Source organism: Cetorhinus maximus, chromosome 2, assembly GCF_964194155.1.
Source record: "Cetorhinus maximus chromosome 2, sCetMax3.hap1.1, whole genome shotgun sequence".
Taxonomy (NCBI): domain Eukaryota; kingdom Metazoa; phylum Chordata; class Chondrichthyes; order Lamniformes; family Cetorhinidae; genus Cetorhinus; species Cetorhinus maximus.
In genome coordinates, this window is record NC_135880.1 from 4,477,081 (window position 1) to 4,503,850 (window position 26,770).

A 26,770-nucleotide genomic window follows, 5' to 3' on the forward strand; every position below is an offset into this window, starting at 1 on the left:
CTCCCTCAATCCCCCCTCCCTCAATCCCCCATCCACCTCCCTCAAACCTCCTCCCTCCCTCAATCCCTCCCTCCCTCAATCCCTCCCTCCCTCAATCCCTCCCTCCCTCAATCCCTCCCTCCCTCAATCCCTCCCTCCCTCAATCCCTCCCTCCCTCAATCCCCCCTCCCTCGAGCCCCCCTCCCTCGAGCCCCCCTCCCTCCCTCCCCCCTCCTCTCCCTCCCTCCTCTCCCTCCCTCCTCTCCCTCCCTCCTCTCCCTCCCTCCTCTCCCTCCCTCCTCTCCCTCCCTCCTCTCCCTCTCTCCTCTCCCTCCCTCCCTCCTCTCCCTCCCACCCTCAATCCCCCCTCCCTCCCTCCTTCAATCCCCCCTTTCTCAAACCTCCCCCCCTCCCTCCCCCCTCCCTCTCCCTCCTCCCCCTCTCTCTCCCTCCCCTCACCCTCGACCGCCATCCCGTCCTCGGCCATCCCCCCTCCCCACCTCGGCCATCCCCCCTCCCCACCTCGGCCATCCCCCCTCCCCACCTCGGCCATCCCCCCTCCCCACCTCGGCCATCCCCCCTCCCCACCTCGGCCATCCCCCCTCCCCACCTCGGCCATCCCCCCTCCCCACCTCGGCCATCCCCCCTCCCCACCTCGGCCATCCCCCCTCCCACCTCGGCCATCCCCCCTCGGCGATCCCTCCCGCCCCCCCCCCCCCGCCTCGGCCATCCCCCCCCTCGGTCATCCCCCATCCCCCCTCCTCCTCCCTTCCCTCCCACCCACGCTCCCCCTCCTCGCTCTGCTGCTCTTGCACACCCACCCATCCTCTCACTCACTCACCCTCTATTTCTCTCCCCCAGTTGGGATGCACGAGTTAACCCAGCACAAGGTTGCAGTGAAAATCCTGAACCGCCAGAAGATTCGCAGCCTCGATGTCGTCGGCAAAATCCGTCGGGAGATCCAGAACCTCAAACTCTTCAGACACCCGCACATCATCAAACTGCAAGTAGAGGCCTCCCTGTGACCTGGGGTTCGGGTTCACCCCCACCATGGGCTGGGCTGTGGGATGAGGCTCCTGAGTAAGCTGACCTGGCTCTTCCCATATCCCACAACATAACAAGAACTCCAAACAGGAGTAGACCATACGGCCTGTCGAGCCTGCTCCGCTGTTCAATATGATCATGGCCGATCTTGGTCTTCATCCCCACTTTCCCGCCCACTCCCCATATCCCTTCATTCCCTGAGAGACCAAAAATCTGTCCATCCCGGCCTTAAATATATTCAACGATGGAGCATCCACAACCCTCTGGGGTAGAGAAATCCAAAGATTCACAACCCTCGGAGTGAAGGAATTTCTCTTCATCTCGGTCCTAAATGATCAGCCCCTTACCCTGAGACGGTGCTTCCCCCAGCCCCACCCTGTGTTTTAGATTCCCCAGGCAGGGGAAACAGCCTCTCAGTATCTGCTCCCTGGCTGCTTCAGAATGTTGAATGTTGAATCTTGAACGGTGAAGTGTCCCACCACGGCAGCTGTTGGAATCTGAATTGAACTTTAATAAATCTGGAATTGAAAGCTAGTCTCAGTAATGGTGACCATGAAACCATTGACGATTGTTGTACAAACCCATCTGGTTCACTAATGTCCTTTAGGGAAGGAAACCTGCTGTCCTTACCTGGTCTGGCCTACAGGTGACTCCAGACCCACAGCAATGTGGTTGACTCTTGACTCCCCTCTGAAATGACCTCATGAGCCACTCAGTTCAAGGGCAATTAGGGATGGGTAACAATGCTGGCCTTGCCAGCGATGCCCACATCCCCGAATGAATTTTTTTTAAAAATCACCATCTTTGTCATGTTTAAAATAAATGCTCTCACCTTTGACCTTTACCCTCCCAGGTACCAGGTGATCAGTACTCCGACAGACATATTCATGGTGATGGAATACGTGGCAGGTGGGGAACTCTTCGATTACATCTGTAAGAATGGGAAGGTAAGGCCAGCGTCTGAGCATGTGGGGAAACCCCAGGTCTTTTGACCTGTTCACCTGTCCAACCACCCCCTTCAACATCTTATATTTTACCACATTTCTATTTATCTTTAGTTCTGATGAAGAGTCATACGGACTCGAAACGTTAACTCTGTGTTCCTCTCCGCAGATGCTGTCAGACCTGCTGAGTTTTTCCAGCAGTTTTTGTTTTTGTTTTAGATTTCCAGCATCGGCAGTATTTTGCTTTTACCCCAGTGAGTTGACTTCAGTGCGGACGATAGCTGGGGGTGTGACAACTGACCACTGGGTTCATGTCCCTGAGCACTGTCCAGCCATCCTGGTTGGGTAGGTGAACCCATGTAGATTGAGTGATGGCTGTGATGCCCCCTTCATAGCCAAATTGCCTGCTTGGATACTTGAGCTGAGCTTGCATGTGAGGTCTGGTGTCTTAGAGGAGGTGCCAGAGGGAGGGCTGGTGCTTGCGCTGTATGTTAGCACATTTCAGCTTTGGGTCTGGGGGGTGGGTATAGGGAACCAGCAAAAAGAAAGGTTATTTTTCTTTAAAGTAAGAGTGGGATTGTGTCGCCTGCAGCTGGACGAGAAGGAGAGCAGACGCCTGTTCCAGCAGATCATCTCAGCGGTCGATTACTGCCATCGACACATGGTGGTGCATCGGGACCTGAAACCAGAGAACGTGCTGCTGGATGCACAGATGAATGCTAAAATTGCCGACTTTGGTAAGCACCCTGTGCCCACCTGTCCTTTTGTTTCCTGCCTGTCTGTGCCCCCCAAGCCCCTCTGCCCCACCGTGAGCCTCCCCTGTCCCCCTGCAATCCCCCTTCCCATTGAGTTCTCCACCCCCCCCTCCTCACATCCTGTTATCTCCCACTTGGGGAGGGGGTGTAGGCAAAAGGCTTGGTCTTTGCTGTGGGTGGACTGTCATTGAGGGGGTCAGCTGTGACTCAGTGGCTCGCATTGTTTTGTGTTTGAGGCAGAATGTGTTGGTTTATTGAACCACTCCAGAGACTTGAGCGCAGAATCCAGTGCCATACTGAGGGAGCTCTGCACTGTTGTAGGTGCTGCTTCTTGGATAGGAAGCTACACTGAGGCCTTGTCTGCCCCCTCAGGTGGCTGGGAATTCTCCCCAATGTCCTGTCCAATAGCTTCCCTTAACCAATACCAGCTTTTACAGATTACCTGCTCATTCTCATATTACTGTTTGTGGGCTCTTCACTAAGGCCCACGTCTTTTAAATCCAACAGTGCAGCTTTGAAGCCCCACTCTCTGGCTCAGGTAAGAGAGTGTCTGAGCTGAACTGCCATCTGATATTGAAGAGGGTGTGCAGTGTCTGTAAGCAATTTACTTTACAAATTGACAAAGGCAGGGGACTGATTCCCTGGTCCAGGGAGTGTTTATTGCTCAATGTTATTATCTCCCTCGGTGATGCCATTATGAACTGGCCCTAATTCTCCCCTTTCCCTTTTTCCTCTGCGACCAGGTCTCTCAAACATGATGTCAGATGGAGAGTTCCTGAGAACCAGCTGTGGCTCCCCCAACTACGCTGCCCCTGAGGTTATTTCCGGAAGGTACTGTCAGCAGTCCCTGTGAAAGCCAAGTTCATGCCATCCTCCAAACCCACTCGCTGTCCTAAACAATAGCTCAAGGCCCCCTGTGGGGTTCAGCTGAATGAGTGAATCTCAACCAGGCCGTGGTAAAGTCTCCAGCATCTCTTGTGACAGAGAGAAAATCAGCTGGGGGAGCTGTGCTGCAAACAGTGTGTATGCAGTGTGACTGTGCTCGAGGGTCACTGTGTGTGTGAGGTGTCTGTGCATGAAGCTCTGTGCGTGCGGGGTGTGTGAGCGCGCGAGGCTCTGCGTGTGTGGTGTGATCGTGTGAGGCTGTGTGTAGTGCGCCCGCGCGCGAGGCTGTGTGTGGGGTGTGGGCGCGCGAGGCTGTGTGTGGGGTGTGGGCGCGCGAGGCTGTGTGTGGGGTGTGGGCGCGCGAGGCTGTGTGTGGGGTGTGGGCGCGCGAGGCTGTGTGTGGGGTGTGCGCGCGAGGCTGTGTGGGTGTGTGGGCGCGCGCGCGAGTCTGTGTGGGTGCGTGGGCGCGCATGTGAGGCTGTGGGCGTGCGTGTGTGGGGTGTGCGCGCGAGGCTGTGTGCGTGTGTGAGGTGGCTGGGTGCGAGGCTCTGTGTTTTTGGGGTGGCTGCGCGCGAGGTTCTATGCATGTGTGGGGAGGCTGCGCGCGAGGCTCTGTGTGTGTGTGTGTGTGTGTGTGTGTGTGTGTGTGTGTGGGGTATGGGATGGGACCCCTCATTGCTGAATGGTGGAGTGGGCTCTAGGGATCAGATGGCCGACTTGTGCTACATCTTGTGGATTCTGTGTATACTGATCTGGTGATTGCATACAGTCCCCCCTCTGGTTATGCACAGGCTGGGCTGACACCATAGTGCAACTGGGAGTCTCTGAGAGTGGTGAGGGGTTTATGATCCTAAGTGACATGTGCCTTGTGAGCTGTGTGTGTGTGGTCTTCCCTCAGGCTGTACGCTGGGCCGGAGGTGGATATCTGGAGCTGCGGAGTGATACTCTATGCTCTGCTGTGTGGCACCTTACCATTTGATGATGATCATGTCCCCATGCTCTTTAAGAAGATCTGTGATGGAATCTTTTACACACCGCAGTACCTCAACCCGTCTGTCATCAGCCTCCTCAAGCACATGCTGCAGGTCGACCCGATGAAGAGAACCACCATCAAGGACATCCGGTCAGTGTGGGCAGGATTGTATGTGTGACCTCTCAAGTGTAGCCATAGCTGAGAGTGTTCTGAATGCTTTGGTGGGATGTGGGTGTTGCTGGCAAGTCCAGCATTTGTTGCCCGTCCCTAATTGCCCTCGAACTGAGCGGCTTGCTGGGCCATTTCGGAGGGCAGCTAAGAGTCAACCACATTGCTGTGGGTCTGGAGTCACATGTAGGCCAGACCAGGTAAGGACGGCAGATTTCCTTCCCTAAAGGGGCATTAATTGATTAGTTGATAGATTAGATGATAGTTTCAGGGTATTACTGAGAAGAGCTTTATATTCCAGATTTGAATAATTGAATTTAAATTCTACCAGCTGCCGTGGTGGGATTTGAACCCAGAGCATTCGCCTGGGCTCCTGGTTTGCTAGTCCGGTGACATAACCTCCATGCCACAATCTTACCCCAGTCGAAGCGATTGGCTCTGCTGATCTTCTGCTCCTCGTCATCACTGCCCCTAGACCTGCCTTCTCTGGATGTCAGTGTAGAATGATTGCTGGAGAGCGGCCTAACCAACATGACATGAAAATGGAAGCAGGAGCAGACCATACAGCCTGTCTAGCTTGCTACCCCATTCAGTGCGATCATGGCTGATCTTGGACTTCAACTCCACTTTGCCACCTGCTGCTCCCCATATCCTGCCCACTTCACACATCCTGCCAGCTCCCCATAACCACACATCTCCAATCCCTGAATTCCCTGAGACCAAAAACCTGTCTGTCACATCCTTACTGTAACGTCAAATCCCGAATACCAAAGCATTTCTGGATTTCAGAATGATGTTAGATGTTAGATGAGAGACACCACAACGAGAAAGCATTATAAACATTAATTACTTAACCAAAGCGGTGATGAAACATTATAAAGCAGTAATATGTTATAAAGTAGGGCAGGGAACGCAATGACTGTACCACGGGAAAACAGGAAACAGAATTAACAATGGGCCCAGGTCTTACCTTATTAGCCTCCATCATCCATTTTGCATCCAGATTGCTCTTATCCAGCATTTCCCAAGCTGGGTTGTGATTTCTGATGGATTTGCAGAGAGAGATTTTGGGGGCGCAAACATTTAAAAAAAAAATAATAAATTCCCATCGTTTGAGATGTCATTACTTCAGCAAATCGCTAGATTTTTCTGATATTTTTAAACCAATTTCAACACTTTGTCTCCAACGCTAGGACCCATCCAAATATTTATACTAAAAACGGAAAATGCTGCCAAAACTCAGCAGGTCTGGTAGCATCTGTGGAGAGAGGAACGGGATTAACGTTTCAGGTCGCTGACCTTCCATTAGAACATCATCAAAGGTCATTCTTGTGCATGATAGCACCTTTTGTGTGGCACCTTATTAATTGCCTCGAGGGAAGGGTGTCAGTGGCTGAAGTAATCGAGTAGTCGCATGGTGTCGGGGGAACTGAATCAAGTTGAGTATCAGATAGAATTACTGAGAATGCAGAATGTAGAGCACAGAAACAGACCATTTGGCCCATACTGGTGTTTATACCCTACATGAGTCTTTTCCCATACCCCTCTATCATCAACATATCCTTCTATTCCCTCGTGTTTATCGAGCTTCCCCTTAAATCATCTGTGCTATTCACCTCGACTACCCCATGTGGTGGGGAGTTCCACATCCTCACCGTTCTGACTAAAGGAGTTTCTCCTGAATACCCTGTTCGATTGCTTAGTCGCAGTGTTAGGTTGGTGATGCCTAGCTCCGGTCTCTGAAAGTGGAAATATTTGCTCTATCCTTTTCAAATCCTTTCATAATATTCATAGACCCAGAAAACAGCCCCAGCCTGTCCCTTCGCTCCTGATACTAAAGCAAAATACCGTGGATACTGAAAATAAAAAGTGGAAAGTGCTGGGAACGCTATGCAAAGAGAAAGAGTTAATGTTTCAGATAAATGATGTCTCATCAGAGTGGGGGAGAGGATGCAATTCACACTTTGCCCAGTTCTGGTGGAAGGTCACAGACCTGAAACCTAACTCTGTTTCTCTCTCCAGTGATGCTACCCTGACTTGCTGCGTATTTCTAGCTTGTTCAGCCTTTGCTGATAGTTGATGAGCTTTCCGTGCTGGTATCATTCTTGTAAAGGAATACTGTCCATCCTTTCAGGGAGCATGAGTGGTTTAAGCTGGACCTGCCTAAGTACCTGTTCCCAGAGGATCCTGCCTACAGCACCAGCATGATCGATGATGAGGCCCTGAAGGAAGTGTGTGAGAAGTTTGAGTGCAGCGAGGAGGAGGTGTTGAACTGTTTGTACAGCCGTAACCACCAGGACCCACTGGCTGTGGCCTACCACCTCATCATCGACAATCGCCGCATTATGAACGAGGCCAAAGATTTCTACCTGGCCTCCAGCCCACCGGACAGTGCCTCCTTCCTTGACGATCAGCACTTTGTCTCGAGGGTTCACCCTGAGCGGGTGCCCTTCCTGGTGGCGGAGGCTGCTCCCAGGCCCCGGCACACCCTGGACGAGCTGAACCCCCAGAAATCCAAACATCCCGGGGTGCGCAGAGCCAAGTGGCACCTGGGCATCCGGAGCCAGAGCCGGCCAAACGACATCATGGCCGAAGTGTGTCGCGCCATGAAACAGCTGGGGTATGAGTGGAAGGTGAGAAACAACTGGAGTATGGGGGGAGAGAGCGAGAAATAGCTGGGGTACGGGGGAGAGTGAGAAACAGCTGGGGTACTGGGAGAGAGTTAGAAACAGCTGGGGTACGGGGGAGAGAGTGAGAAACAGCTGAGGTACGGGGTAGAGTGAGAAACAGCTGGGGTATGGGGGAGAGAGTGAGAAACAGCTGGGGTACGGGGAGAGAATGAGAAACAGCTGGGGTATGGGGGAGAGAGTGAGAAACAGCTGGGGTACGGGGTAGAGTGAGAAACAGCTGGGGTACGGGGGAGAGAGTGAGAAACAGCTGGGTTACTGGGGAGAGTGAGAAACAGCTGGGGTACGGGGGAGAGTGAGAAACAGCTGGGGTACTGGGGAGAGTGAGAAACAGCTAGGGTATGGGGGAGAGTGAGAAACAGCTGGGGTATGGGGGAGAGTGAGAAACAGCTGGGGTACGGGGGAGAGTGAGAAACAGCTGGGTTACTGGGGAGAGTGAGAAACAGCTGGGGTACGGGGGAGAGTGAGAAACAGCTGGGGTACGGGGGAGAGTGAGAAACAGCTGAGGTACGGGGGAGAGTGAGAAACAGCTGGGGTACGGGGAGAGTGAGAAACAGCTGGGGTACGGGGGAGAGTGAGAAACAGCTGGGGAACTGGGTAGAGAGAGAAACACCTGGGGTACGGGGTAGAGAGAGAGAAACAGCTGGGGTACGGGGGAGAGTGAGAAACAGCTGGGGTACGGGGCAGAGTGTGAGAAACAGCTGGGGTACTGGGAGAGAGTGAGAAACAGCTGGGGTACGGGGTAGAGAGTGAGAAACAGCTGGGGTACGGGGTAGAGAGTGAGAAACAGCTGGGGTACGGGGGAGAGAGTGAGAAACAGCTGGGGTACGGGGTAGAGAGTGAGAAACAGCTAGGGTACGGGGGAGAATGAGAAACAGCTGGGGTACGGGGGAGAGAGTGAGAAACAGCTGGGGTACGGGGGAGAGAGTGAGAAACAGCTGGGGTACGGGGGAGAGAGTGAGAAACAGCTGGGGTACGGGGGAGAGAGTGAGAAACAGCTGGGGTACTGGGGAGAGTGAGAAACAGCTGGGGTACGGGGTAGAGAGAGAGAAACAGCTGGGGTACGTGGGAGTGAGAAACAGCTGGGGTACTGGGTAGAGAGAGAGAAACAGCTGGGGTATGGGGAGAGTGAGAAACAGCTGGGGTACGGGGAGAGAGTGAGAAACAGCTGGGGTACGGGGAGAGAGTGAGAAACAGCTGGGGTACGGGGGAGAGTGAGAAACAGCTGGGGTACTGGGAGAGTGAGAAACAGCTGCGGTACGGGGGAGAGTGAGAAACTGCTGGGGTACTGGGAGAGAGTGAGAAACAGCTGGGGTACGGGGGAGAGTGAGAAACAGCTGGGGTACGGGGGAGAGTGAGAAACAGCTGGGGTACGGGGTAGAGGGAGTGAGAAACAGCTGGGGTATGGGGGAGAGAGAGAAACAGCTGGGGTACGGGGGAGAGTGAGAAACAGCTGGGGTACTGGGAGAGAGTGAGAAACAGCTGGGGTACGGGAGAGAGTGAGAAACAGCTGGGGTACTGGGGAGAGTGAGAAACAGCTGGGGTACTGGGAGAGAGAGAGAAACAGCTGGGGTACGGGGAGAGAGAGAAACAGCTGGGGTACGGGGAGAGTGAGAAACAGCTGTGGTACTGGGGAGAGAGTGAGAAAGAGCTGGGGTACTGGGAGAGAGTGAAAGAGCTGGGGTACTGAGGGGAGAGAGAGAGAAACTCTCCCTGTCTCCCCCTCCCCTTTTTTCTCAATGTCTAACTTCCTGATTTTCCTTCCACTTGGTCACCATTTCCCTTTCCCTCCTCTCCTACCCCTTTGTTCTCTCTGCTCCCACTCATTCCCACACTTTGCCTGATCTGTCCTTGGTTTGTCTCTTCCCGTCTAAGACATCTCTGTCCTGTTCCTGCCAGGTGGTAAACCCCTACTACTTGCGAGTTCGGAGGATGAACACCACTACAGGGACATTTTCCAAGATGAGTCTTCAGTTGTACCAGGTGGACAGCCGCACCTATCTGGTGGATTTCCGCAGCATTGAAGGTGATTGTTTGTCTGAGATCCTCGCCTCAGCTACTCCAGCACACCCTCTCGACACTGAGCATCCCTATAACCCAGCTTCTCTTGAAGTCTCAGGAGAGATGGGGCTGAGGGATCTGGTAAAGAGAGGAGGGAGTGGTGCGATGCGGTGAAGAGGGGAGGGAGAGGTACCAGGCTGGGTACGGTAAAAAGGGGAGGGAGGGGTACAGGGTGGGATACGGTAAAGAGGGGAGGGAGGGGTACAGGGTGGGATACGGTAAAGAGGGGAGGGAGGGGTATGGTAAAGACGAGGGGGCGGTACAGGGTGGGATACGGTAAAGAGGGGAGGGAGGGCAAACGAGTGCAGCTTTGGATCTGAGACCAGACCTGGGAGTTTGGTGAGTGGGGCAGTTTAAAGTGTTCTTGAAAAATCTAGTCTTGTCTGCAACGAGCAGTAACTGGAAAATGCCGTATAAGTAGACAAATTTTCTTTCTTTTTTCCAGCCTTAGGCAGGGTAAACACACTCTGCTGAGAGAGATATATATGAGTAATTAAGTAGCTAACTGGTTCAATCTGGTTTCTCTAGCACCAGTTCAGTTTACCATAAAATCAGGGTTCTTTCATGCAGCCTTGACAATGTGTGTTGCTTTGGAATTTTGTTTTGTTCATTCATGGGCTGTGTGCGTCAATGGATACACCAGCATTTATTGCCCATCCCTAATTGTCCTTGAGAAGGTGGTGGTGAGCTGCCTTCTTGAACTGCTGCAGTCCATGTGGTGTAGGTACATCCACAGTGCTGTTAGGAAGGAAGGTCCAGGCTTTTGACCCAACGACAGTGAAGGAACAGTGATATATTTCCAAGTCAGGAAGGTATGTAGCTTGAAGAGAACTCCCCTGTTGTTTCCATGTGTCTGCTGCCCTTGTCCTTCTGGATGGGTCGTGAGTTTGGAGGGTGCTGTCTAAGTAGCCATGGTGAGTTCCTGCAGGCTGTGGATGGTACACACTGCTGCTGTGCTTTGGTGGTGGAGGAGGTGAATGTTTGTGGATGTGGTGCCAATCAAGCGGGCTGCTTTGTCCTGGACGGTGTCAAGCTTCTTGAGTGTTGTGGGAGCTGCACTCATCCAGGCAAGTGGGGAGTATTCCATCACACTCCAGATTGTGCCTTATAGATGGCGGACAGACTTTGGGGAGTCAGGAGGTGAGTTACTTGTTGCAGGATCCCTAGCCTCTGACCTGCTCTTGTAGCCACAGTATTTATATGGCTAGTCCGGTTCAGTTTCTGATCAATGGTAACCCCAGGATGTTGATAGTGGGGGATTCAGTGATGGTAATGCCATTGAACATTAAGGGGCGATGGTTGGATTCTCTTTTGTTGGAGATGGTCATTGCCTGATACTTGTGCGGTGCGAATGTTACTTGCCACTTGTCAGCCCAAGTCTGGATATTGTCCAGGTCTTGCTGCATTTGGACATGGACTGCTTCAGTATCTGAGGAGTCGCGAATGGTGCTGAACATTGTGCAATCATCAGTGAACATCCCCACTTCTGACCTTATGATGGAAGGAAGGTCATTGATGAAGCAGCTGAAGATGGTTGTGCCTAGGACACTACCCTGAGGAACTCCTGCAGTGATGTCCTGGAGCTGAGATGATTGACCTCCAAAAACAACCATCTTCCTTTGTGCTAGGTATGACTCCAACCAGCGGGGAATTTTCCCCGATTCTCATTGACTCCAGTTTTGATAGGACTCCTTGATGCCACACTCGGTCAAATGCTGCCTTGCTGTCACTGTCACCCTATCTCTGGAGTTCAGCTATTTTGTCCATGTTTGAGCCAAGGCTGTAATGGGGTCAGGAGCTGAGTGGCCCTGGTGGAACCCAAACTGAGCGTCAATGAGCAGGTTATTACTAAGCAAGTGCCGCTTGATAACACCTTTGATGACCTCTTCCATTACTTTACTGATGATCGAGAGTAGACTGATGGGGCAGTAATTGGTCGGGTTGGATTTGTCCTGCTTTTTGTGTACAGGATATACCTGGTCAATTTTCCACATAGCCGGGGAGATGCCAGTGTTATAGCTGTACTGGAACAGCTTGGCTAGGGGCGCAGCAAGTTCTAGAGCACAAGTCTTCAGTACTATTGCCAGAATATTGTCAGGGTCCATAGCCTTTGCAGTATCCAGTGCCTTCAGCCGTTTCTTGATATCATGTGGAGTGAATCGAATTGGCTGAAGACTAGCATCTGTGATGCTGGGGACCTCCAGAGGAGGCCGAGATGGATCATCCACTTGGCACTTCTGGCTGAAGATTGTTGCAAATGCTTCAGCCTTATCTTTTGCACTGATGTGCTGGGCTCCCCCATCATTGAGGATGGGGATATTTGTGAAGCCTCCTCCTCCAGTGAGTTGTTTAATTGTCCACCACCATTCACGACTGGATGTGGCAGGACTGCAGAGCTTAGATCTGATCTGTTGATTGTGCAATCACTTAGCTCTGTCTATCACTTGCTGCTTATGCTGTTTGGCACACAAGTAGTCCTGAGTTGTAGCTTCCCCAGGTTGACACCTCATTTTTAGGTGTGCCTGGTGCTGCTCCTGGACAAACACGTCTGCAGTAAGTGTTTGCAGCTCGAAAAGCTTTGGCTCAGCATCGTTGAGCTGGAGGCTGAGCTGCAGATATTGCGACTTCAGGGAGGGGGAGCGTTACCTGGATGCTTTGTACCAGGAGGCAGTCACACCTCTTAGAACAGGTTCTTCTGATTTGGTCAGGGGCAGGAGAGTGTGACTGCGAATGCAGGTAAGGGGACCCAGAAGGCAGGAATGCAGGAGCTTCAACCTTTGCAATTGTCCAGTAGGTTTGAGGTGTTCTCAGCTCATTTGGATGAGCATGGGGACTGCAGGGTGGATGAGCGTGGCACCGTGGTACAGGAAGGCATTCAAGTGTGGGGAATGTAGTGGTAACAGGGGGAAGTCTAGTGAGGGGGATTGACTCCGTTCTCTGCAGCAAAGAACGGGAGTCCAAACAGTTGTGTTGTCTGTCCGGTGCCAGAGTTCGGGACACCTGCTCAGGGCTGTAGAGAGGCTTTTAAACTAAATAGTGCGGGCAAGGGATCAAATCTGGGAAGATGTGGTAACTCAGAGCACAGACAAGGCAAGAGAGAAAGGTATTAATGTGGGAAATGATAAACATAGTGTGACAGGAAGGGACAGGGTGTACACACCTCAGAATAAATCAGCAGCTAAGGCTAGATGTTACAAAAATAATACAAGGACAAAACTAAAGGCTCTGTATCTGAATGCACATAGCATTCGAAACAAAACAGACGAACTGATAGCACAAATAGAAATAAATAAATGCGACATGATAGCCATTACAGAGACATGGCTACAGGATGGCATAGATTGGGATCTGAATATTAAAAGGTTCATGACATTTAGGAAGGACAGGAAGCTGTGAAAAGGTGGAAGGGCAGCTCTGTTAATTAATGATGGTGTCAGCATTTCAGAGGGGGGTGACCTAAATTCAGGAAAGCAGGATGTAGAAATGGTTTGAGTAGAGATGAGAAATGATAAAGGCGAAAAGTTACTTGTGGGAGTGGTGTAAAGGCCATATGGTAGAACTAACAGTAACCATGCGGTAGGATGGGGAATAAAGGAAGAAATAATGGGCGCTTCTCATGGGGGATTTTAATCTAAATATAGACTGGAAAAATCAGATGTGCAAAGGTAGCCCAGATGAATTCATAGAATGTTTTCAGGATAGTTCCTTAGAACAGCATGCTCTGGTGCCAACCAGAGAGCAGATTATACTAAACCTGGTGTTGTGCAACGAGATGGGATTAATTAATGACCTCAGAGTGAAGGCGCCCCTAGGTAGCAGCGACCATAATATGATTGAATTTTACATTCAGTTTGAGGGAGAGCAGAGTGGATCTAACACTAGTATTTTAAACTCAAGGGCCACAATCAGGACATGAAAGCAGAACTACCTAAAGTGAACGGGCTAATTAAGTTAAGGGATAGGCCAATAGGGATGCAGTAGCAGACATGTAAGGGAATTTTTCAGAATATACAGAATAGATACATTCCAATGAGAAAGAAAAAACCCACCACCTGTGGTTAACTCAAAAAGTTAAAGATAGTATCAATTTTAAAGAAAAAGCACATAATTACGCATAGATGGGTGGCAGGTCAGAAGATTGGACAGAATATAAAGAACAGCAAAGAATGACAAAAAGATTAATAAGGAGTGAAAAATTAGGATTACAAGAGAAGGCTAGCTAGAAATATAAAGACGGACAGTAAGAGTTTCTATAGATAGTTAAAGGAGTTAACAAAGTGAGTGTTGGTTGTATAGAAAGTAGTCTGAAGACTTAGTAATAGAAAATAGGGAGATGGCAGATGAACTGAACAGGTATTTTGCATCGGTCTTCACTATTGAGGATACAAGTAATATCCCAGAAATAGCTGTAAATCAGGAAATGGAAGGGAAAATTACAATCACCAGGGAAGTGGTACTGAGCAAATTGTTGGGGCTGCCGGCTGACAAACCCCCGGGCCCTGATGGATTTCATTCTAGGGTCTTAAAATAAGTGGCTAGTGAGATAGTTGATGTGTTGGTTTTAATTTTCAAAAGTTTCCTAGATTTGGGGAAGGTCCCAATAGATTGGAAAATAGCAAATGTAACTCCTTTATTCAAAAAGGGGAGGGAGACAGAAACTACAGGTCAATTAGCTTAACATCTGTCATAGGGAAAACGTTAGAAGCTATTAAAGACGTTATAACAGGGCACTTAGATAAACTCAAGGCAATCAGGCAGAGTCAACATGGTTTTGTGAGAGGTAAACCATGTTGAATCAATTTATTGGAGTTCTTTGAAGAAATAACATATGCTGTGGATAAAAGTTGGATGTTCTGTGTTTGGAATTTCAGAAGGCGTTTGCTAAAGTGTCACATCAAAGGTTATTGTGGAAAATAAAAGCTTATAGTGTAGGGGTTAACATATTGGCATGAGTAGAAGATTGGCTGGCTAACAGGAAGCAGAGAGTAGGCATAAATAGGCCTTTTTATGGCTGGCAGGATGTAATGAGTGGAGTGCCACAGGGATCAGTGCCGGAGCCTCAACTGTTTACAACTTATATAAATGACTTGGATGAAGGGACCAAAGGAATGGTTGCCAAATTTGCTGACGACACAAAGATAGGCAGGAAAGTAAATTGTGAAGAGGACATATGGATGCTACAAAGGGACATAGGTTAAGTGAGTGATCTGGCAAATGGAGTATAATGTGGGAAAATGTGAAATTGTCCATTTTGGTAGGAAGAATAAAAAAGCATATTATCTAAATGGTTAGTATGCAGGTACAGCAAGTAATTAGGAAAGCTAATAGAATTTTATCATTTATAGTGAGGGGAATTGAATATAAAAGTAGGGAGGTTATGCTTCAGGGTATACAGGGCACTCCTGAGACCACATCTGGAGTACTGTGTACAGCATTGGTCGCCTTATTTAAGGGAGGGTGTAAATGCGTTGGAAGCATTTACTAGACTAGGTTTGTTAGACGAATACCTGGAATGGGTAGGTTGTCTCATGAGGAAAGGTTGGACAGGCTAGGCTTGTACCCACTGGAGTTTAGAAGAGTAAACAGGTGACTCGATTGAAACATGGAAGATCCTGAGGAGTCTTGACAGGATGAATGTGGAGAGGATGTTTTCTCTTGTGGGAGAATCGAGAACTAGGGGTCACTATTTAAAAATAAGAGGTCGCCCATTTAAAACAGATGAGAAATTTTTCCTCGGAGGGTCATGAGTCTTTGGAACTCTCTTCCTCAAAAGGCTGTGGAAGCAGAGTTCTTCGGATATTTTTAAGGTAGATAGATTCTTGAAAAGCAAGGGGGTGAAAGGTTGTGGAGGGTAGGTATGAATATGGAGTTGAGGTTGTAATCATGTGAGCCATGATCTTATTGAACAGCAGAGCAGGTTCAAAGAGCCGAATTGCCGCCTACTCCTGATTCCTTATGTTCATAACTATGGGGCGGGGTTCGGTAACGAGGAGAAGGAGGGGTACCTGGTGGAGTATGGTTATGGGGGAGGGGTTGTGGGGGGAGGAGGGTACAATGCACAGGCTGTGTTTCAGAGCTGGAGTGAGTGAGGGGTCGAGCGATAAGGTGTGGGTGAGATGAAGATTTGAGGGGGTCTAAGTTTTTTTGGGGTTGTAGGTGGAGAGGTGTGAAAGTTTGGAAGGGTCCGGCTTTGTGGAGCTGAATTTTGCGGTAGAGGCTAAGGGGAATGAGTTTTGGTGGGAGAGATGGGGCCAAGCTTTTGGGTGGGGAGAGGGCAAGGCTGAGTCCTTGGCGGGGTGGGGGTGTGGTGGGCAATGTGGGCCGAGCTTTGGGGGAAGGGCAGAGCATGTTTGTGACCTTTTGACCCTCTGTGTTATAATGACGTGTGTGTTATTAACAGCGGACGAGGTGATTGAGCCCAGATCCGGTTCCACCACTCCTCGGCGTTCCGGCTCCATCGGCAGCTATCACCGGAGCGGTTCAAAAAACGACTCGGACACAGATTCCACGGGGAAGCCTGCTGACGGGACCATGTCGTGGTCTGGGACCTCACTGGGCGAGTCTGGCCTCCCCTCCGAGCTGAACCCAAGGCCTGGCAGTCACATCATTGAGTTTTTCGAAATGTGTGCCAACCTGATTAAGCTACTGGCTCGATAATGGATGCCAGTTCCTCCTTTCTCTGTCTCCGCATTACAGTCTGATCGACTTTCACACGCAATGCACAAAGCAACATGGAGAAACAGATTAATGCTTCGAAACGTCTTCGTCTAAACTTCTATCTCACCTTGAGCGTTAAGCTACTGCCGGCAGTGTGAATCAGGAAGTGAGGCTGAGAGTTTAGAGTTACTCATGTGTTCCCTTCTCTCTGTGTCACTTGCTAGTCCTGTCCTTAGCTATCTATAGCTGGTGGTATGTTGATGTGAATCCATTGCTTTGCTGCGTCTTTTACAACGTGGAAGTACTATGTGTCGGACTGGAGCCCAGTGTTTGCCCCCTGCACCCTTCTCTGATCTAGTTGTCCAATGTCTGTCCATTGATTGGAACCGACCCAAATCCAACTCAGCAAGTGAATTCAGCGAGGGATGAGCAGAATTGTCTGGCAGCCTTTCAAGTAGAGAGGTTTGACAGTGTAAAGTCCCTTAAGATGCACCCCAGCCAACACCACTGTGGGGCAGTGTTCCATACACTGGCGTTGGGTTGTCTGCTCTGTGATAGTCTCAACTGTAGTGAACGACCCCTCTCAGGGCTTTTGCCCACGGTTCACTGCACAGTTTCAAACTCTTTAAAATTCTGGAAATGTTAGCTTGACCTCTTTCTAAGGTGGTTTCCTCAAAGGAACTCATGGATTCTGTCCCCTCAGCTGTTTGGAAAACAGCTGGCCATAAGAGTTTATAGCTTACTGGAGCCTGGGTATTGGAACTCAATGCCCTGTCTGATTTGGGGAGAGCTGCAACTGGAAAGGAAAGTCCTGAGTTAGCTACCTGTATTTATATAATAATTTTATTACAGTAAAAGATCCCAGTTCCCTGAGCTCTGGATTTGCCAGATTGTACTTTCTTTGTACTGCTTGCTGCCTGTGACAGTGTGACAGCCATCAAATGGTCAGGGTTTTTCATTGGGGGTTCGTTGACTCATCAGCACAGGTTGAGATGCTAGCTGTCCTTCAGGCATTGGGGTTATGGTCACTGTTAGAGCCTTGGTAGTGGGACTGAATGGTCAGTGTGGTCTGGGAAATGGTGGTGGTGGTGGGGAGGCGGGGGTGATGCCTGTTTGGAAGCCAAATGTCTCCGGCTCTGAGACTTGTTCAAATGGAGCCCAGATCAAGAGACGTGAGCTGCCTTTTACCGTGTCCTAAACTCAAGAGCTTGAGGCAGCCGCATGGTGGCTCACAGCAACAAGTGCTGTGGGAACACAAGCACGTGGCCACTCATCGTGAATTTTTCTATCACAAAGGATAGTTGAGTAGGAGATCAGGAATTTAGCACTGTAGAGGGAGAGAGGTAGCAGGTCTTGGGCAATGTGGAATCACAGAATTGTTTCAGTGTAGAAGGAGGCCATTCGGCCCATTGTGTCTGCACTGGCTCTCCGAGCATCTTAACTTAGTGCCAGTCTCCTGTCTTTTCCCCATAACCCTGCACATTGTTTCTATTTAAATAATCATCCAATGCCCTCTTGAACGCCTCAGTTGAAACTGCCTCCACCACACTTCCAGGCAGTGCATTCCAAACCCTAACTACTCGCTGTGAGAAAAAGTTTTTTTTTCACCTCACATTGGCTTATTTTGGAAAACACTTTAAAATTGTGCCCTCTGGTTCTTGATCCGTTTACGAGCAGGAACAGTTTCTCCCTATCTACTCTGTCCAGGCCCCTCATGATTTTAAAAACTTCTATCAAGTCTCCTCTTATCCATCTCCTCTCCAAGGAGGTATCGAGCCCTGTGTTGTGCCTTCTCTGGGAGTTACTGAGTTCCATAAAAGAATAAATGAAAAGTATCACTGGCAAGGCCAGCATTTGTTGCCCATCATTAATTGCCCTTAAAGTGAGTGGCTCACGAGGCCATTTCAGGGGGCAGTTAAGAGTCAACCACATTGCTGTGGGCCTGGAGTTACATGTAGGCCAGACCAGGTAAGGACGGCAGATTTCCTTCCCTAAAGGACATTAGTGAACCAGATGGGTTTTTATGACAATCGACAATGGTTTCATGGTCACCATTGCCGAGACTGACTCTTCAATTCCAAATTATTAATTGAATTTAAATTCTACCAGCTGCCATGGTGGGATTTGAACTCTTGTTCCCTTAACATGAGCCTGGGTCTCTGGATGACCAGTCCAGTGACATTACCACTATGCCACCATCTCCCCCACCTGTTTTTGATGGGGACAATGTAGAGGGAGGCTTACTCTGTATCGAACATAGAACTTAGGAGCAGGAGTAGGCCATTCGGCCCTTGGACTCTGTTCTGCCATTCACTAAGATCATGGTTGATCTGGCTGTGGCCTCAACTCCACTTTGTTGTCTGCCAGCCATTACCCTTGACTCCCTTGCCAATCAAAAGTCTGTGTAACTCTGCCTTGAATGTATTCAATTTTTCACTGTTTTCTGGGAAAGGGAATTCCAAATACTAATGACCGTCTGAGAAAAAAAAAACCTCACCTCCATCTTAAACAGTAGACCTCTTATTCTTAAACTGTGTCTCCCGGTTCCAGTCTCTCCCACAAGTGGAAACACCCAGTATCTACCCTTTCCAGTCCTCTCAGGATCTTACATATTTCAATAAGATTACCTCTCATTCTTCTAAACTCCAATGGGTATAGGTCCAACATGTTGAACCTTTCTTCATAGTATACATCCCCTCAGCCCAGGAATGAGTTGAGTGAAAATGCTCTGAGCTGCTTCTAACGCAATTATGTCTTTTTTTAAGATAAGGACATCAAACCTGTATACGGTATTCCAGATCTGGTCTCACCACAGCTGCAGTAAAACTTTCCCACTTTTATATTCCATTCCCCTTGCAGTAAACACCAACATTCCATTTGGCTTCCTAATCACTTGCTGTACTCTCATACTAACTTTTTGTCATTCATGTACAAGGGCACCCAGGTTCCTCTGTACCACTGGGTTCTGCAATCTCTCTCCATTTAAATAGCATACTGCTTTTCTATTCTTCCTGTCAGAGTGGGCAAGATCACATTTTCCCCACATGATACTCCATCTGCCAAGTTTTTGCCCACTCACTAACCTGTCTGTATCCCTTTGCAGACTCTTCTCTTGACACCTTACTTTTCTACCTTTCCTTGGTGTCCTCATGCTGGACCTGCCCTGAAAGTGTTTGATAGGACAGTGCAGAAGAAACTTTTTACTCTGTATCTAACCCTTGCTGTACATTCCATGGTGGTAAGGATGAATCTGGGTCAGCTGTGAAGGTCCATGTAGTCGATAATCCTGCAGAAGCTTAGTAATTTGAGTTCACGTGGCAAACGGGCACTTGGGTGAGTTAGATAGAGGTTAAGGAGCACCTGTATTGCAAGAGGGGAGCAGAATATGGTGGAGGGCTCAGGATTAGTGTCAGGCCAGTGAGCTATTGCCAACATCATTAGTGACAGGAAGATTGCTGCCCGGTCGGAATCCCCCTCAGCTGGAGGATCACTACTTTGATGTGAAATCTGTGACAGCAGAGCTGCAGGAATGGATGAAAGAATGAGGAAAATGCTGCAACTGCCCCACGAGGGATTGTATCACTTGAGAACGGGGCGTAAAAAGTGAACCAGAATGTTTTCTTTGTATTCTGCACACATTTAATTTTGTAGTTTTATTTTTAGACATCTGCTCACTAATATCTAATACTGAATATTATAATTAAATTTTTGCCACATAGTGGCATTCTGAAAAGATTAAAATTAACAAAGCAACTAATTTTGTAAGAAAATCATCAAATTGATTTTACAGTCAATGCAGCTAACTGTGTCCTGTGTTTCATTTCCAGTGTTCTGTCTTTCAGTCATGTTTATAGCTGCAGTGACCCCTGCACAAGACACTAACATGTCAGGTAATGTACAGGTTAGATACAGGGTAAAGCTCCCTCTACACTGTCCCTATCAAACACTCCCAGGGCAGGTACAGCACGGGGTTAGATACAGGGTAAAGCTCCCTCTACAGTGTCTCCATCAAACACTCCCAGGGCAGGTACAGCACGGGGTTAGATACAGGGTAAAGCTCCCTCTATACTGTCCCCATCAAACACTCCCAGGACAGGTACAGCACGGGGTTAGATACAGAGTAAAGCTCCCTCTACAGTGTCTCCATCAAACATTCCCAGAGCAGGTACAGCACAGGGTTAGATAGAGAGAAAAGCTCCCCCTACACTTTCCCAATCTAACACTCCCAGGACAGTGAAAGCACAGGGTTAGATAGACAGGAAAGCTCCCTCTACACTGTCCCCATCAAACACTCCCAGGACAGGTACAGCACGGGGTTAGATACAGAGTATGGTGAAAGAGGAGGTAATTATAGACTAGAAGGATGTAAAATTGATCATGATGAGGTGTTGTAAAGGCTGTCTGTAACTTACAGTTAATAAGGTACTGGGACCGAATGAGATGTATCCAAGGATGTTGGGGGATGAGTGTGTAGAATTTGTGGAGGCACTAGCCATAATTTGTATTCTTCTTTAGACTGGAGTTGGGGAGTTGGCGCCAGAGAACTGGAGAATTGCAAATGTTGTGCCTTTTTTTTTAAAAAAAGAGTGTAAAGATAAGCTCAGCAACTACATGCCAGTCAGTTTAACTTTGGTGGTGGGGAAACGTTTAGAAACAATAATTTGGAACAAAATTAATAGTCACTTGGACAAATGTGGGTTAATTAAGGGAAGCCCGCATGGATTTCTTAAGGGCAAATTGTGTTTAACTATATTAAAGCTTTTTGAGGAGGGAACAGGGTTAATGAGCGCAATGCTGTTGATGTGGTGTCCGTGGGCTTCCAAAAGGCATTTGATAGAGAGCTGCACAACAGACTTGTGAGCAAAGTTATAGCTCATGGAATAAAAGGGACAGGAGCAACATAAGTACAAAATTGGCTGAGTTGCAGAGAGTAGTGGTTAATGGATGTTTTTCAGACTGGGGAAGGTTTGTAGTGGAGTTCCCCGGGGTTAGTGTTGGGATCCTTGCTCTTCCTGATAAATATTGATGGCCTAGACCTTGCTGTACAGAAGCACAATTTCAGAATTTGTGGATGATATGAAACTTGCAAGTATTATGAACTGTGAGGAGGACAGTGTAGAACTTCTAAAGGACATAGACAAGTTGGTGGAGTGGGCAGACAGGTGGCAGATGAAATTCAGTGCAGAGAAATGTGAAGTGATTCATTCTGGTAGGAAGAACAGGAGACAATATATAATAAAGGGTACAACTCTAAAGGGGGTGCAGGAGTGGAGGGACCTGGGTGTATATGTGCATAAGTCATTGAAGGTGGCAGGACAGGTTGAGAGCGCGTTTAATAAAGCATACAGTATCCTGGGCTTTGTTAATAGGAGCATAGAGTGCAAGAGCAAGGAGGTTATGTTAAAGCTGTATAAAACATTTGTTTGCCCTCACCTTGAGTGTTGTGTCCAGTTCTGGGCACCACACTTTAAGAAGGATGTGAAGGCATTATACAGAGTGCAGAGATAAGGAACTTCAGTTATGAAGATCGATTGGAGTAGTTGGGACCGTTTTCCTTGGAGAAGAGAAGTTTGAGAGGAGATTAGAAGTGATCAAAATCATGATGGTCTGGGCAGAGGAAATAGGGAGAAACTGTTCCCATTGGTGGAAGGATCGAGAACCAGAGGGCACAGATTTAAGGTAATTGGCAAAAGAAACAATGGAGACATGAGGAAAAACTTTTTCATGCAGCGAGTGGTTAGGATCTTGAATGCACTGCCTGAGAGTGTGGGGGAGGCAGATTCAATTGAAGAATTCAAAAGGGAATTGGATTATTTGAAAATGAAGGTTGTGCAGGGCTATGGGGGGGGAAAGTGGGAGAGTGGCACTAGGTGAATTACTCATTCACAGAGCTGGCACAGATATGATGGGTTGAAAGGCCGCCTTCTGCACTGTAACAATTCTGTGACGTTGATATGTACATGTCTTGTTCAGGACGTGTTGTCATTTTTATTACCAGGGGCAAAGTACAAAAGTGTTGGGGGAAAACTCTACTGGTTGGAGTCATACCTAGCACAAGTAAGATGGTTGTGATTGTTGAAGGCTAATCACCTCAGTCCCAACTATCTTCAAATACCTTCTTGCCAGCATGAGGTCAGACGTGGGGATGATCGCACAATGTTCAGCACCCATTCTCAACTCCTCAGATAGTGAAGCAGTCCGTGTCGTTATGCAGCAAGACCTGGACAACATTCAGGCTTGGGCTGATATGTGAAAACATTCGTGCCACACAAATTGCCAGCCAATGACCATCTCCAACAACAGAGAATCCAACCATCCCCCCCCCCGACCACCCCCTTGACATTCAATGGCATTACCATTGCTGAATTCCCCACTACCAACATCCTGGGGGTTACCATTGACCAGAACCTGAACTGGACTAGCCATATAAATACTGTGGCTACGAGAGCAGGTCAGAGACTGTGAATTGTGTGGTGACTATCTCACCATCTGACTCTCCAAAGCCTGTCCACCATCTACAAGTCACAAGTCAGGAGTGTGATGGAATACTCTGCACTTGCCTGGATGAGTGCAGCTCCAACAACACTCAAGAAGCTCAACACCATCCAGGACAAAGCAGCTCACTTGACTGGCACCACAACAACCACTTTACACATCATCTCCCCCTGCCACTGACGCACAGTGGCAGCATCTACGTACCATCTATGAGATGCACTGCAGGAACTCACCAAGGCACTTTCAACAGCACCTTTTAAACCCACGACCACTACCATCTAGAAGAACAAAGGCAGCAGATGCATTGGAACACCACCGCCTGCAAGATCACCTCCAAGCCACTCACCATCCTGACTTGAGATTATATTGATGTTCCTTCACTGTCGCTGGATCAAAACCCTGGAACTTCCTAACAGCACATTAACTGCAGCAGGTCAAGAAAGCAGCTCACCACCATCTTCTCAAGGCCAATTAGGAGGGGCAATAAATGCAGGCCTAGCTAGTGACGCACTCACCCCATGAATTTAATAGACCTGGTATTGTGCAATGAGATCAGAGTAATTAATGATCTCATAGTGAAGGCACCCCTAGATAGCAGCGACCACAATATGATTGAATTTTACATTCAGTTTGAGGGAGAGAGGAGTTAGTCCGAGACTATGTTTTTAAACTTAAATAAGGGCGATTATGAGAGCATGAAAGCAGAGCTGGCTAAAGTGAATTGCCAAATTAGGTTAAGGGATAGGTCAATAAAGATGCAGTGGCAAATATTTAAGGGAATATTTCAGAATGCACAATAGATACATTCCAATGAGTAAGAAAAAGTCCAAGGGACAGACACACTATCCGTGGTTAACTAGAAAGGTTAAAGATAGTATCAAACTTAAAGAAAAAGCATATAATTGTGCAAAGACAGGTGGCAGGGCAGAAGATTAAACAATATAAGGAACAGCAAAGAATGACTAAAAGACTAATAAGGAGGGAAAAATTAGAGTGTGAAAAAACTAGTCAGAAATTTAAAAACATAGTAAGAGTTTTTATAAATATTTTAAAAAGAAACGAGTTAACGAAGTAAGTGTTGTTCCTATAGAAAGTGAGCCTGGAGAATTGATAATGAAAAGCATGGAAATGGCAGATGAATTGAACAAGTATCAGTTTTCACTGTAGAGGATACAAGTAACATCCCAGAAGCAGCTATAAACCAGGAAATGGGGGAGGAAGTCTGGAAATTACAGCCACCAGAGAAGTGGTAATGAGTAAGTTGATGGAGCTGTGGGCTGATGAGCCTGGGTCCTGATGGACTTTATCCTAGGGTCTTAAAAGAAGTGTCTGGTGAGATAGTTGATGTGTTGGTTTTAATTATCCAAAACTCCCTAGATTCGGGTAAGGTCCCATTAGATTAAAAGATAGCAAATGTAACTCCATGATTAAAGGGAGGGAGATAGAAAGTGGGAAACTAGAGGCCAATTAGCTTAACATCTGTCATAGGGAAAATGTTAGAAGCTATTAAACAACTTATAGCAGGGCACTTGGATAAGCTCATGGTCATCAGGCAGAGCCAACATGGTTTTGTGAAAGGGAAGTCATGTTTTACGAACTTATTGGAGTTCTTTGAGGAAGTACCATGTGCTGTGGATAAAGGGGAAGGTGGATGTACTGTATTTTAAAGTATAAAGGTGGATGTACTGTACTTAGATTTCCAGAAGGCATTTGATAAAGTGCAACATCAAAGATTATTGCGAAAAATTAAAGCTCATGGTACAGGGGGGAATATATTGGCATGGATAAGAAGCAGAGTAGGCATGAACAGGAAGCAGAGAGTAGGCATAAATGGGTATTTTTCAGGTTGGCAAGATGTAATGAGTGGTGTGCCACAGGGATCGGTACTGGGACCTCAGCTGTTTACAATTTATATAAATGACTTGGATGAAGGGATGGATGGGATGGTTGCCAAATTTGCTCATGACTCAAAGATAGGAAAGTAAGTTGTGAAGAGGACTACAAGGAGGCTACAAAAAGACAGATAGGTTAAGTGTGTGGGCCAAGATTTGGCAACTGGAGTATAATGTGGGAAAGTGAAATTGTCCATTTTGACAGGAAGAATAGAGAGGCATATCTAAATGGTGAGAGATTGCAGAGCTCTGAGGTGCAGAGGGATCTGGGTGTCCTACTGCGTGAATCACGAAAGGGTAGTTTGCAGGTACAGCAAGTAATTAGAAAAGCTAATATGTTATCATTTATTACAAGGGGAATTGAATACAAAGGTAGGGAGATTATGCTTATTTAAGGAAGGATGTAAATGCTTTGGAAGCAGTTCAGAGAAGGTTTACCAGACTAATACCTGGAATGGGCGGGTTGTCTTATGAGGAAAGATTGGACAGACTAGACTTGTATCTGCTGCAGTTTAGTAGAGTAAGAGGTGACTTAATTGAAACATAAGATCCTGAGGGGTCTTGACAGGGTGGATGTGGAGAGAATGTTTCCTCTTGTGGGAGAATCTAGAACTAGGGGTCACTGTTTAAAAATAAGGGGTCACCCATTTAAAACAGATGAGGCAAAATTTTTTCACTCAGAGGGTCATGAGTCTTTGGAACTCTCTTCCTGAAAAGGTGGTGGAAGCAGAGTCTTTGAATATTTTTAAGGCCGAAGTGGATAGATTCTTGGTAAGCAAGGGGGTGAGAGGTTATTGGGAGTAGGCAGGATGCAGATTTCCGGTTACTATCAGACCAGCCATGCTTGTATTAAATGGCGGAGCAGGCTCGAGGGGCTGGATGGCCTTCTCCTGCTCCTTGTTTGTATGTTCTTATAAATGAATAATAAACAATTTTTCAACTATGATCTGATTGAATGGTGGAGCAGGCTCCCGTGGCTGATTAACTCATACCATACTATGGCAATGACTCCCGACCTTGAGGTATTTGGTTCAAATCCCACCATAGCTGCTTATAGAGTCATAGAGGTCTACAGCACAGAAAAAGGCCCTTCGGCCCATCGAGTCTGCATCGGTCACACAAGTACCTAACTATTCTAATCCCATTTGCCAGCACTAGGCCCATAGCCTTGTATGCCATGGCATCGCAAGTGCACATCCAAATACCTCTTAAACGTTATGAGGGTTTCTGCCTCTTTCAGGCAGTGAGTTCTGGATTCCCACCACCCTCTGGGTGAAAAAATTCTTCCTCACATCCCCTCTAAACCTCCTGCCTCTTACCGTAAATCTATGCCCCCTGGTTATTGATCCCTCCACCAAGGGGAAAAGTTCCTCCCTGTCTACCCTATCTATGCACCTCATAATTTTATACACCTCAATCATGTCCCCCCTCAATCCCCTCTGCTCCAGGGAAAATAACCCCAGCCTATCCAATCTCTCCTCATAACTAAAACTCTCCAGCCCAGGCAACATCCTGGTAAATCTCCTGTGCACTCTCTCCAGTGCAATCACATCCTTCTATAATGCAGATTCCAGAACTGCTTGCAATACTCTAGCTGTGGCCTAACCAGCGTTTTATACAGTTCCAGCATAACCTCCCTGCTCTTATATTCTATGCCTCGGCTAATAAAGGCAAGTATCCCATATGCCTTTTTAACCATCTTATCTACCTGTCCCGCTAATTTAAGGGACCGGTGGACATGTACACCAAGGTCCCCCTGATCCTCGGTACTTCCCAGGGTCCTACCATTCATTGTGTATTCCTGTGCCTTATTTGTGCTGCCCAAGTGCATCACCTCACACTTATCCGGATTAAATTCCATTTGCCACTGATCAGCCCATCTGACCAGCCCGTCTATATCCTCCTGCTTGTTAATTCAAACATGGCCAAACCCACTTTCCCCCAAACCTTTTAATAAAAACCCATAAAAGCTGATGGAGGTCGGAATCTGCAAATTAGGTGCACCATGTTCTGCTGTGACTGCTTTGGGGATGCTGCAGCTGGAAAGGACGGCGCATGCGTGGGAACCATGGTAACCGGGGGGGCAGCTGGAAGCGCGCACGCGCATTGGACTTGTCTGGTCCCGTGACCAGCGCATGCGCATCCCGTGCGTGTGTGTGTGTGTGTGGTGTGTCTCCTGTGGGTGGGCGGGAGCCGGTGAGAGTGCGCATGCGCCCGACTTGGGGGGGGG

The 26,770-nt window shown here is 48.1% G+C and overlaps 1 protein-coding gene across 1 annotated transcript; it reads left to right on the plus strand.

The window, feature by feature from the left end:
- Window positions 1–845: 845 nt before the first annotated feature.
- LOC144691783 (5'-AMP-activated protein kinase catalytic subunit alpha-1-like) lies at window positions 846–19,951 on the plus strand. The gene is made up of 8 exons (XM_078560252.1): window positions 846–982; window positions 1,877–1,970; window positions 2,560–2,704; window positions 3,466–3,553; window positions 4,506–4,730; window positions 6,883–7,381; window positions 9,335–9,461; window positions 15,897–19,951. Exons 1-8 carry the CDS (start codon window positions 846–848, stop codon window positions 16,151–16,153), a joined length of 1,572 nt encoding a protein of 523 aa, XP_078416378.1. The 3' UTR covers window positions 16,154–19,951.
- Window positions 19,952–26,770: the final 6,819 nt, after the last annotated feature.